Raw genomic sequence first — 13,677 nt, 5'->3', positions numbered from 1 at the left:
CACAGGTCTTGCACTGTGTTGGATGTTGGATCTGTTTAGTGGTTTGCCTGTGATGGAGTGGGCTTGGAATGCCTTCGGAACTCTGGTCTTGGGGTTCTGAAGGGCGTTACATAGGTTCGAGGAAATGAAAAGATATCAACAATTGAGTTTGTAAGGGTGAATGAAGGGATGGTTCAGACTGGATAACACTCACCGGGTGTCGTGGTGGGCGAATGGGGCATGAGATGACAGTATGCTCCAAAGCTCCACGGTACAGACACAATCCCTGATCAATTCTCCGTTGACGTTCTGACAGTAAGAGATGCATGGAATCCACCTGCATGGGTGTGGGTTCTTGAGGAGCAAACACTGGTCAGCTGGGAGATCTGGGTGGAGAACCTTCTGTTGTTAGACACCATAGTCAGCGATGATCCGTGTGAATGGACAGTTGAATGAATCTTTCCAATCCCATTTGATCATCATAAATGAGAGATAAATAAAGCATATGACTGTACCAACTGGGAGTTCTGTTGCCACAAAGAATCTGCCCATTGGAGAGCCTTTCCTCAGAGATGTGAGATGATGAAGGTTATTTTAGGGCGCTTGGTGGGATATTGTTGAGGTTGCATCTCGAACAATAAAGAACACTGTAGCGATTTTGGCTCACGAAGCAAGGTAAATATTTATAAGCAACTAAAACGTGTTATAGTGACTTCCAAATATTTTAACCTAAGTTGAAATTAACGGTACTGGAATTAACATTGCGCTTATTTTGTCTGTTCGTCCGGCGAACAGGCCGTGTAACCTTTATTAATTCTATGAAGGCGGTATCTTCCCGGCCAAGAAAGATTCGCTCTTCTCTTACTGTATACCATAATTTAAATTAAATTAACTTAATAGAGCATGTAGTTCAGACCAGATATTGCAGGTACCTTAATTTGTGAGCGATACTCAGAGACAAATCACCTGTGGCTCAAAATTATGACATTTAATGAATGAGACAAACACAACATAAAACTAACTACACAAACAAACAAAAGAAATAGGGAAAATGGAAATGAAAATAAAATAAAACTAAAGAAATTAAAATTGGGGAAAGGGAGGAAGAGACTGGAAAGAAGAAACTAGAGAAAGGAAGGAAAGGAATGGCAAGCTTAGACTTCAAAATTAAATCACACCCTAACTGGGAAATCGTCACAGAAACTTAAATTCACCTTAAGATTCAATGAAAGATTCCTACTTAAAATTACGCATCTAAATTGGTTGGTAGAGGAAACGGTTACTTGCATTGGCTTACTGAACAAGAGTCCGGATGCAACAGAGAAATCTCTGAAAAGTCAGTTAGGGTGGGGTCAGACGTTCTTCCAAGTTCTCCTGAAGGTCAGAGCAGTTGTCGTTCTTGGAAGTGAAGCTTGCTGGAACTTCTTTGAAGGAAGATGGAGTCATCTTGAAGCTGTTCCTGAAGTCTGACCACGGATTAGTGGTGTTTGTGACAATTTAAAGGTCACGAACTCCACCCATCTTTGGGAAGATGACCAATACTTCGGTCAGGATTTTGAAGGGAAAAACTCCCTTTGTTTCAGGTGTCTGTGGGCGTGGTTTAGCTATCAAACTTTTAGATGACTTTAAAGTTTGATCCAGGGTGTATTAAGATGGTATGGCGCCTTTCGTGCTCAAATAAAATACAGCAGTGCTTGAAAAATGAGTAACCGATAATTTTGTGGTCATTTGGATACTAAACATGAAGGGTAATGACGGTATGAAGGCAGCGGTACATTACATACATAGATCATTAATCAAGGCAAAGATAAAGGCAAAGAAACAAAAATGAAACATGAACAAGATGCACTTTCATTAGGGAAGTAAAAAGAAAACGATAGCTTCGTATACATTCTGACATCAGACCTTAAAGGGGCATACGGCACTAAAACAGGTATACATTAACATGCCATGATCAGTAAGATATGATGATAGAGTATAACGGATTTTAAAATACAATGTTGTTTTCTGACACATGAATAAAATACACCCTTGTCAGGAAATTAAGGAGCAAATAATTTTAAGTCAGGCAAGCCTTAAAAGAAGAAACACATTACAAAAAGGGTTATAAGAATGAGAACTGGGTTGCTCATCGGTTAATTGAGGAGTAGATGTTGAAATTTAGGGTGCCTGGGACATGAAATCTAAAATGACTGGTACACGACACTACAACACTGAAGCAGAAATCCGTTGCAATTCTCTGCCGAACCAGAGTAGGGCACCGGGCTGGCCATGGGAGATGCGACTACGGTCGCAGAAGAAGACGGTGTTATGACTGGTGTGATGTCGCTGGATTGTAGCGATGAGCAAAGAAGATCCACCAATTCGCAAATGGGATCCGACGCTGGAACGTTCATCATGCTTCCGGTATAGGTCTGGTCTTCTGTAATGATACATACGACATGGGCCAGGGTAAGCAAAACCAAAGTGATGTTTATTGAAATCCGTGAACACATGTAATGCAATCGCACTGAGGGAGAAGGAAGGAAAGCCAATTGGTGTGAGACAAACGGGAGTCTGGAGCTTGACTGCGAGGAAAAATCATGTTAGTACATATGAGACCAGACAAAGACTGAGTGACTGAGAGTGGCTTATATAGGGTGTGTTGAGTGATGAATGCGGAGCAGGTGCTGCTGATTAGTACTCAGGGGAATGTGAATGCTGGTGCGTGAGAGAAGGACCTGATGTCTCTGTGACACATCTTCATTTCTGATTTACTCATTGATCTGACACACATTTTCTTCTTACACACTCAGGGCATTAGATCAGACACAGCATTAACACAACTAAATGAGATAGGCTGCATTAGTAGAGTGTTAGTGCAATTAAATGGCACTCACTGAGAAAAGTCAGATTGTCCTTTAGAATGTTTTCTACATAAGAAATCACACAGAGAGAACAGCAAAAGCATCATGAGAGAACTTAAAGAGCTCTGCAATCTTTAGCTGGTTTCATATGGACGGAACTTTTGGGCTAAAATCACAGACCCTGAACTTAACCCATAAATGCTTATTAAAGTCAACCTGAGTAAACAGTCAATTCTATTTTTATCCTGATCTACGACTACTTCTTTATTAAATATTTCTGTTACAGCCGATACAGTATTTACAACCGTTGATCCCACAGCCGATGAATCCACAACCCACCATTCAACAGCTGACGTTTCAACAGCCAATGATTCAACAGCCAACGAATCCACCGCCAATGTACAATCCTACGTACTACAACCCAATCCTACAACATTTGAATTTTAATCATGGTGTAGTTCTGTACTGTTTATGCTTCACGCTGAACCTCACGTCTATTAGAGTTAGCTGTGAAGCATTGCTTCTGAAAAATGATGACAGCAGAGCTACTCAAATAATCCAGAAGTCTTGTCTTTAATTATTTTGTTTCGTATGTATGGTCCGATTCTGTGAGTGTGTCTGATTGTAACCTGTCTGATTAACAATAAACTTTGCACGTGGTCCCACTGTGTAATAACACCATCACACTTCACTGTTAATGATCTTCTCAGAGATCCTCAGACACATCTGCACGATACCCATCTACAGCACAATGCCGTCCAATTCTGGATCCTGATTGGTCCGAAGAGTTCATTAATTTAATATGAAGTTCAGAGTTATATTAACGCAATTGTTACTGTTTCCAAAGTAACAGCTCCTTCACAAGGATGCGTACACAGGTACAGTGAGAAAGCTCAAGCTTCAAGAGTAATGTATCAGGCTTGATCTTTCTCCCAAAATACAGTTTTATTAATAAATAAACCCAATAAAGGAATGAGCCTTCAGAGAAACATCAAGCCACTGAGGATTATTTGAACAGCATTAAAATATAAAGTCTTGTCTTTTTCACTCATATCATTACGATGCTCTTGGTTTTTTTTCTTATTTTTCTAAAATAAGAAAAACCATAAGCCGGAGAACCACATTGTTCCACACGGCCTGCTCATGCTGAAGCATCAGGAAACCACAAACAACCATCTAATCACATCACAAGCTTAAACTGCTGTGAAACTTTAGGGTTTGTTGTTAACTTTAAACTTTTTGTGTCTTAAAACTACTTTCAATACCTGACAAACTCTAACAAACTTATAGCAGAACCAAATGAATGAAGCCAAAGGAATTAATGAAAGTAGTTTAATAAACATTACACACATCACCTGATCACATGAGAAGTGTAGCGCCCCGGGACGTGGGACTAGACTCAGACTACAGAGACCATGTCCACCTAAACAAAACAAAATTCCAACAGCAAGCAGCTAAATGTACAGACAGAATAATTGCGTAGGCAATAAATGCAGAAACTTCGCACTAGCAGTGAAAGTGGCAAGCAAAAGAGCCTCAATTTAAATCATGTCATTTTCAAGCATGAGGCTAAAAAAAGGCCTAGAGTTGAACAGGTTAACGAAATTATAGTCAACTTTTAACTTGTAGAAATTTAAGTCCTGGATTTCAAATAATTTAATACCTATATTTTTTTCACATTTATTAACCACACAGATTTTGTGCTGATGGGTTTCAGCCTGGTTCACCCCCAGTCAACCTCACACACATGGTCTAGGAAGTAAAGAAATATTCTACAAACTTCTACTCGCTCACAAGCCAAACGCAGCCAAGCGGGAGAGAACTAGGACCTTCCTTCATCAGGTAAACACTTGTGTCTATGGTTATGTTGTTGTTGTTTATATCATAGAGTTATTTCACCTACAGAAAAAAAAACACAGATTAATGTTAGATGATCAAACTAAACTCTAGATGATCAAACTAAACTCCTTCTATTGTGTTAAGAGACGATTTAGTGAGAGGACGTACAGTACGGAAAGAAATCAACTGCTCAAGTTCAATAGAGACAATTTATAAGAATTTATTTTAGAATTTATTTATTTTAATTTCCAGTTAAAATAACAACATGACCATTTTGACCATGACCATAACCATGTGTGCAATTATATATATTTATTTATTTAGTTTTATTCTTATTTTGAATTTTGTTGAGTTTCTATACTTCTATAATTCTGCTTTGTGACAATGTGAATTGTTACAAGCGGTTTACAAAGGAATTGAATTGAATATTATAACGAATATATTGTCAATTCAAAACTATTACAAAAAAAATCTATTACTTATTTTGTTGTTCTACTGGCTAGAAAATCTGTCGACGCCTCGTCATCATGACCCCTGTAATGGCTCCTGCTCGTTCCCGACTCTTCCAATTAGCAGCTTTTCTGAAAGGCAAGCCCAAAGCACTGGGGGTAAAATACCATCTTCACACGTCTTCATAGAGCAGCAGTGTGCAGAAACATTTCAGATTGTTCCAGGTTTTAATCTCGTTCGCTCTTTTTCTCCACAGACTGTGCAGATCATAATCGGAAGCTTGACTTTCTTGCTCGGTATTGTTTTAACCTCGTTGGTGGTCACACCCATGGTCGTCAGTGGTATCACTTTGTGTGGATCTCTGGTCGTAAGTTAACACATTACTGAGGAACACAGACGTGAATTAGATTTACAGATTTATATTCAAGCAGCCCATAATACTGAACCACGGTGCTGGTAGCATTGAGCTGAAACGTAACTTCGGTCTCGTGGTTTCTTCTCTAATGGATTTTTTTAACGTATTCATTTATTTTTCACATTTAAAAAAATTATGTTTTTCCACTGTTACTCCAAACAATGTACAAAAACTGATACTTAACAATATGCTACCGCCACCATGCTTCAGTAATACGGGCTAGTTTCTGTAGAGAGCAAATAACCTATAAAGTTAAACTTTACTTCAATACAGTTTGTTGTAATACAATTCTGGTTATGACTCTAGATAATAGAGGAAGGTTTAAGAGTTGAACAGTGATACAAGCTGATAACCTTCACTTGAACTTGATAAATAATCATGTTTCTTTTTTTTAAACAGTTCGTTAGTTGTGGTGCTTTATCAATCGCTATAGCCAAAAGGAATAATCCATGCATGGTATGTAAACACGGCTTACTAATAATTTCTTTACCTACTGTTTTTAATTTTCCAGTAAAACATCTATCACTGTGTTCGTGTGGTTGTAAAGCAGTGGAAAGAAAGGAAACATCCAGTTCAGAAACATTGATTGTTGTTGAGTGAGAAAGAACGGATGTGGAACTGCACAGTGGTTGTAGCAGACTGCTCATAGCGTAGCCTTAGGATAACATAAACCACTTCCTGACAAGTCCTTTATATATTTAACGCTTATACATATAAGCAAACTTGGCAAAAATGTTTTTTTAATCAATGTATAATTTCATTTTATGTTTAACAAGGATTAATTTACACATTTAAAATGAATATCATGATTGTGTGGATTTCAGTTTAATTTGAATTTCAGATGAAACATAACAGTGAAATGTTCTGACGAGCTGCGTTACATCTTATTAACATACCTAAGCACAAACATTTCACTTAAAATCATGTTTTATTTGAAATTAAAAGATCCAGAGAAATAAAAGATCTGGATTGACCTCTGACCCGTTTAAAGGTCAGAGGTTTTACCATAGAAATTATGCCCTATAAAGTAAAATGCATTAATAGAAACCGTCTGCACCAGTGTCGGAGCAGCTCTAGACAACTTCTCAACCTCTTCTTATCAGACCAATCAGGATCCAGAGTTTCCTGTACAGTATCTATTCTGTTAGACGATACTGTTTCCTGTTTCCTCTTTAGGTGAAAGCCTCGTTGGAAATGAACATGTTCAGTGCTGTGGTTGCAGGTGTCTTTATCATTCTCTTCTTAGTGGACTTTTCATTTAACTGGTGTGAAAATGACTTCTCTCATGGCTATTCCTCATCCAGATGTCAGCAGCATGTTCAAACAATGGTTTGTATCTCATTCTACTTGTCCCCAAATCACTTGATTTTTTTTTTTATTATTAGCTCTTACATTTCCAGCCATCTCTTTTGTATTAAGATACAATTAGTAAATTAAATAATGAATTAATATATTTATAAATAAATAAATAAATAAATAAATAAATAAATAAATAAATAGTTTCCTCTTTACAACATTTTTAAAGCTGAGTGTAATTTCATGCCATGAATATTTCTTTTAATATTTAGAGCTGTCACAGTATGGAAGAAAACTATTATTATTAAACAGATTATATATTTGCATGTTAGAAAACTGCTTACTTTTTATATTTATTCACTCATTTGATGGTTTGTCTGTTTGTTTGGGTCAGTGGTATGGAATCTATGGAGTGTTGTTGGTTTTCGAAGTGCTCGAGCTCATCATTTCTATCTGCAATTGTGCTGTCGCTTGTGAAGCTACCTGCTGCTCCACAACTACAGTGAGTCTGTTTCTGATATTTTTATTCTATCATGTTCACACAGACTGAGGCCCTAAACACAGACTAGACCTAGAACATAGGAACAGAGTGTGGTTTCTAGAGTAAAACTGAAACTCCAAACTGAAACCCGTCTGTGGAAATGTACATCAAGAAAAAAACGCCTCAGTCATCATTTAAAGAAGAAATGTTATCATAAATCACACGGCAGATGCAAATGAGTCTAAATTCATTGACTCTGGCTACTGCTGCATGTTGTTTTTAAAACAGCTCTTCAATAAATTACGCAAACAAATCTCATTCTAGCATGTTTAAAAAAGGGCTCTAGTTCATTTCATCCTCATTAGACCGTACTACACATTTAAGTGCTTATTAAGATGGTATTTGAAAATTACTTAATTTTTGCTAATAAATAAATAAATAAATAAATAAATAAATAAATAAATAAATAAATAAATAAAGAGAGGCATATCTCAGTTACTTTGGAAAGCACAAAATTCTGTTTAATGAACATTCTAACATTCTGCTGAATAATTAAAATAGTAATGAAATCAACACACACATCTGAATAAGACGATATTCTGAATATGAGAAACTCAAACGTTAAATATTTCTGTGATCCTTAGATTCAAGTCACATATATAAAATGTAAAGTTGTGAATTGTGTGTGTGTGTGTGTGTGTGTGTGTGTGTGTGTGTGTGTGTGTGTGTGTGTGTGTGTGTGTGTGTGTGCTGAATCTTTTTGTTACAGCCAAAATATTCACAGCAGGTGATTACAGAGGTGATTACAGAGGTGATTACAGAGGTGATTACAGAGGTGATGTATACACAACAACAACCGATGACTCAACAGTTGATCCAAACTCCTGCCTACAACCAAGTTCCACAACAATCTCCTGTAATCACCTACAATGTTTAAATGATTAAAAATTATGTCGTTCAGGAAGGGGACACGGTGGCTTAGTGGTTAGCATGTTCGCCTCACACCTCCAGGGTTGGGGGTTCTATTCCCACCTCTGCCTTGTGTGTGTGGAGTTTGCATGTTCTCCCCGTGCCTCGGGGGTTTCCTCCGGGTACTCCGGTTTCCTCCCCCGGTCCAAAGACATGCATGGTAGGTTGATTGGCATCTCTGGAAAATTGTCCGTAGTGTGTGTGTGTGTGAGTGAATGAGAGTGTGTGTGTGCCCTGTGATGGGTTGGCACTCCGTCCAGGGTGTATCCTGCCTCGATGCCCGATGACACCTGAGATAGACACAGGCTCCCCGTGACCCGAGAAGTTCGGATAAGCGGTAGAAAATGAATGAATGAATAGTTCAGGACTTTTCTAAAACCTGCCGTAATTTTGCAGTCAAATCCTGCTTCCTGTTTCATCTGTGTGTCTAAAAATGACCTAAAATTTAGTTAAATAAAAGAATTTCCTATAGAAGTAAATTGCAAGATTCAGGTCAGCAGGAGCATTTTAACTGTTGTATGATTGACTGTATGAATAACAAATAAATAAAAAAAAATAAACAAACTTTCTGCATGCAATAACGTCTATGTTTATCTCCTTTAACCACACACATCAGCATGAGGTCTCGAGCCATCGTGTTAAAATAAAATATCATTGAGTCAACAGTGTTGGGTTCTGGCTTCTGATTGGTCAGAATATGTTGAGTGATTTACAATAACAAGTTTATATTTATACAGATTTAAATTAATGCGCTACTGCAACATACTCTAAATATAACAGGAGTCTCCAGTGTCTGAGGTAAAGCAGTCACCATGTGTGGAATGTTCCAAACATTTTAAAGGCGTTAATGTGTTCAAGTCATTCGGGATGTAAATAAAAAATTGTTCAGATTATCAGGAGTGAGTGAGTCAGAGGTGACGGTGGTGAGGAAAACTCCCTGAGAAGATATGAAGAAGAAAATGAAATTTAAATCCCTCTTTACACCATAGTTTAGAATCCAAGCGCTGGAGCTACAAGCATCAGTGTCTCGGTGCTCAGGAACCTGCAACAATGGTTAATTTCACATAAACGTCTCACACTCAGTGCTTTCCTTCTTTCACGTTTTAACTGTAACAATTCTGTCTAAGGCTCAGCAGAAACATGTTTTATTTAACTGAAGATTATATCCTTAATATGGTATGTCAGGTTTCTGTCAGGAGGTGGCTCTGGTTAGCTGCGATAGCTTTGTTATACAGGACAGAGATGAGAAAAAAAAAAGGAAGCTGATGAGACGAGAGAGGACGATGGAGTCAAGTGTCAAGAGAAGACTGACGATTTAAGCCGAGGTTAAAGGATGAGAGAGAAAATATGGAGACAGACACTGTGACACAGACAGTGGAGTAGTTAGAGAGAGAGAGAGAGACAGAGAGACAGAGAGAGAGAAAGTGTGAGAGAGAGAAAGACAGAGAGAGTGTGTGTGTGTGTGTGTGAGAGAGAGCGAGAGAGAGAGAGTGAGAGAGAGAGCGAGAGAGTGTGAGAGTGAGAAAGACAAAGAGAGTGTGTGTCAGAGAGAGAGAGAGAGAGAGAGAGAGAGAGAGAGAGAGAGAAACAGAAGGTCAGGTTTACAGATATAACACTGATGAGTATAAATTACTGCTCAGATCTGAGAGATTGTTTACACTCCTGAAAAGTTTCACACTAAGTGTTTTTTTTTTCCTGAAACACAAGTGAGAAGGAAACTAAAATGAGAAACAATGAGAAAATGTTCAAAACATATAGAGAATGGCAAGACTTAAAGAATAAACGATTCTCTCTCTCTCTCTCTCTCTCTCTCTCTCTCTCTCTCTCTCTCTCTCTCTCTCTCTCTCTCTCTCCTCGTTAAGCGTTCTTTGTGTGCTGAGACCAGTCCAGATTACACATTGTTCAAATCCATCACTCAGACTCCATTCCAGCTGTGATTAGCGCTAACATTTCTTGAGTGAGGAGGAGGAGGGGAATTTTTTTCATTTTTTCCCTCGTGTTTGCTGATCTAATGAACGAAGCCAGAGTAGACGAGTGAGAAGAAGTGTGCACAGAAGTATTTATTACTGTTATGGATACCATTCCAGAAAAGTGTGTTGTATTTCAAGTGAAAATGAGAGAGAGAGAGAGAGAGAGAGAGAGAGAGAGAGAGAGAGTGTGTGGGAGAAAGTGAATTTTAACAAGCCCTTAATGTTCTGTCTAAATTTTACATAATGAATGACGAGAAGCAGAAGCCAGCTTCGAAATATATAAAAACCACATTTTGCACTTATATATTTTCGAGCCGTCATCACGATCTGCTAGTTAACAAGAAAGAAAAGATTACAATAACAAGCCGATCTGTGTGCGACATGGTTGTTTGATTTCCCTGTGCTTTGTTTCCATTTTGCCTTGTTACCAGCGTAGATTAGCATAGCAAGGTAATAAGTGCTGCCTTTCAAGCTTCATTCTTCTTCATAAAGTCGCTCACACAGTAAATAAACGGTCGTATATACAGTACAGTAAAGGTCGTCGATAGTTCCGGTAAAAAAGGAAAGCGTGGAAGAAAAAAATAGAAAAATCAATGCTAGGCTAAGTGAAAGAGGATTTGTAGACAGATTAATGAGTCTTAATGAGAATAGATTAGAAGGACAAGGCGTTTAGTAGCTCCAGGAGGAGGATCGTCACAGATTAACTCATAAATAATCTATAAAATCCACGACATTTACACAATCTGAGAAATATTTCCTCCACTATGGATATCAGACTGTGGAAGTAAGACGGGATCGCTTTTTTATTTCTTCCTCAAAACAGATTAAACACAAACAGGAAAAGACAGAAGATGTTTCTCAGAGTCTGTACACATGCTTGACCTCCTTCAACAATTAGCTCCTTTAAGCCTTAATTCAGGTCAAACCCCAGATTTTTTTTGTCCTGTTGTCATCAGTGTAGAATACAGACGGATAATTACGGCTCGGTGAAGAGCTACTCTGACGTTTCAGACTATTCATCTCCAGCAGAGACGATGTGGTTAATCAAACACTGGGCTGTTGACCTTTAGTTGGGGTCAAAACAACAAAGCGTCTTTATAGTCTGGATCTGTACGTAGATGATTCCAGAAACAGTTTGAGTTTCAGCTGGTTAACATCAGGAAAGCAGGTGGAAACGATCCGCTGCGGTTTTGAATGGTTTGGACGGTAGAAATCTCAGAAAGAGTAGAAATTTTCATTTTAGTGTCGCATCACAGAAGCTCGTGTATTTCTTCTGCACTTTTTCTTTCTTGTTTCACCTCAGAGTTAAAATCTGAGCAGAGATCGCTGCTAATCTTAATTTTTCTTGTTTTTCATGAACATTTGTTTGGTTTCTCTTCTGTCTTCGGTCTTGTCTCATTAGGCGAATCGTTTGTTTTCCTCATGTGTGCGCCTGTTCTACGTATTTCCGTTCCTCTGTGCGGAGTCTTGCTGAACGCATCATGTAACTCCGAGCCTTTATTCTTCTTATCATCGGTTTGTTTTCCTAGCGTGTGATCTTGTCCTGGGTTCCTGTACTTGTTTATATTTACAAAGACGCTGAGGTTCGTTTTCCCATATTGTCTATCAATACAGTAGATTGTACTTTTGACTCCGGACTCTCGGATTAATAATAAAAACAGGAACTGAGTGTTTGAATGGTGAAATACAGGGAGAACGGTGAATGCGGCCTCCGGCTCAGAGCGATGAGTCACCAGCACATCACGTCTCCTTTTGGTTTGTTAGACAGCGGTGTTATTTTTTACCCAGAGAGCAACGAGGTTTAGAGGTTTATTATTTTACTGACAGCTTCAACTAGCCTTCTGTTTTAAAACAGTCAGTGATCCAAACTCACCTCCTTTATCTTTTTAGTCATGTAAAGACACCACGTTGGTCAGAAGGTGCAGGTGTACACCACACACACACACACACACACACACACACATTAAAGCTGCCCAGCTCAGCATGGTGAGTGTGTATCAGCTCTGAGGGTGTTACACACACTGCTCACTAACACTGATACTGCCAACCCTCAAACAGCGTGAGCTCTCTCCTTATTAACACCGCAGAAGCCGCAGGGGCCTACAGGAGGACACGGAGACATTCTGACTATCTGGAACACGTGAGCTGAAATCACGGCCTGTTTCTCTGCAGGAGATCTTCACACACAGAGCAACATTAGGAGCTCGAGAGAAGAAATCTCTGTGTGAATCAGTGCAGGACGAGCGTCAAGAGAGCCACAGCGCAGAGCTGAGCTAGCGCTCGAATAACTGCCTTTTTATTGGTTTGGGTGGAAGAAGGGAGTGTTTGTGGAAGTGCAACCTCATAAGAATGGAGATAGGAATGATTTTTAGAAGGATCTGCACACTGAAATGCATTATAGATGAGCTTATGTTTACACGCCGCCGGAGAAGTGGAGCTGCGTCAGCAATTCAGTAGTGAGAGAGAGTTTTAGAAGAAAACAGATGAAGTCTGATACTAAACCAGTCACTGGAGGTGACTCACTGGAGGTGTTTATTAATGTGAAAGAAAGAAAGAAAGAAAGAAAGAAAGAAAGAAAGAAAGAAAGAAAGAAAGAAAGAAAGAAAGAAAGAAAGAAAGAATTATGTTGCTTTAAAAAAAATCCCAGAGCAAAGGACAAGAACTTAATTTATATATAAAAAAAACCCCTGATGTATAAATTGTGATTTTATTTGACATACATACTTAAAGTTGTTTATTTTCTTTCTATTCAGCGTTTTCTGATTAATGCGCTGAAATTCTCCGTCTGTCTTTTTGACTGTCTCTCTCTCTCTTTCTGTTTTTCTGTCTCTCTCTCTCCATTTGTCCGTCCCTCTCTCCACCTGACTGCTTTGTCTCTCTCTGAATATAACTCTCTCACTCTTTCTCTCTTCGTTTTTCTGTCCCCCTCTCTCTGTATGTTTGTCTTTCTCTCTCTCTCTTTCTTCATCCATCTGTCTGTGTCACCCTCTCTGCTGAAATAGTGTTTAAGTTGGACATGAAGGAGAAACAGACAGAGAGAGAGAGAGAGGGAGAGAGAGAAAAACAGACAGAGAGCCATAGTGGAAGAACACGGCTGTGTAATATGACAGAAACACGAATTTCCTTCGTGTGCTGTGTTTGTTTACCATCTGCACTCTCCGCCTGTGGCAATGACACACACACACACACACACGCACACACAAACACAAACACACACAGGAACACACATAATTGGCTGATGTTTAACTTAAATCTGACTAGCCCTTCACACACACACACACACACACACACACACACACACACACACCCTGGTGTACAGACGATCCACAGAGGATTATCTAATCTTTGTGTTTAAAGAAAGAAAAAAAAATAGAATAAAGTTTTATTATCAGCTTCAGCAGAACATCTGGGTATGGAATCGAGTGAGTAATA

General features: G+C 38.7%; 1 protein-coding gene across 1 annotated transcript; it reads left to right on the top strand.

Annotated features, from left to right (window-relative positions):
• Positions 1-5,191: 5,191 nt before the first annotated feature.
• LOC113663649 (membrane-spanning 4-domains subfamily A member 4A-like) lies at positions 5,192-12,522 on the top strand. Its single transcript, XM_047814124.1, has 6 exons — positions 5,192-5,272; positions 5,371-5,481; positions 5,929-5,985; positions 6,706-6,858; positions 7,220-7,327; positions 12,418-12,522. The coding sequence occupies exons 1-6, from the start codon at positions 5,192-5,194 to the stop codon at positions 12,520-12,522; spliced, it is 615 nt and encodes a 204-aa protein (XP_047670080.1).
• The last annotated feature ends 1,155 nt before the right edge of the window (positions 12,523-13,677 follow it).

Source organism: Tachysurus fulvidraco, chromosome 5, assembly GCF_022655615.1.
Source record: "Tachysurus fulvidraco isolate hzauxx_2018 chromosome 5, HZAU_PFXX_2.0, whole genome shotgun sequence".
Lineage (NCBI taxonomy): Eukaryota > Metazoa > Chordata > Actinopteri > Siluriformes > Bagridae > Tachysurus > Tachysurus fulvidraco.
The sequence above is the reverse complement of the archived record's forward strand: the minus strand, read 5'-3'. Positions and strand labels throughout refer to the sequence as shown.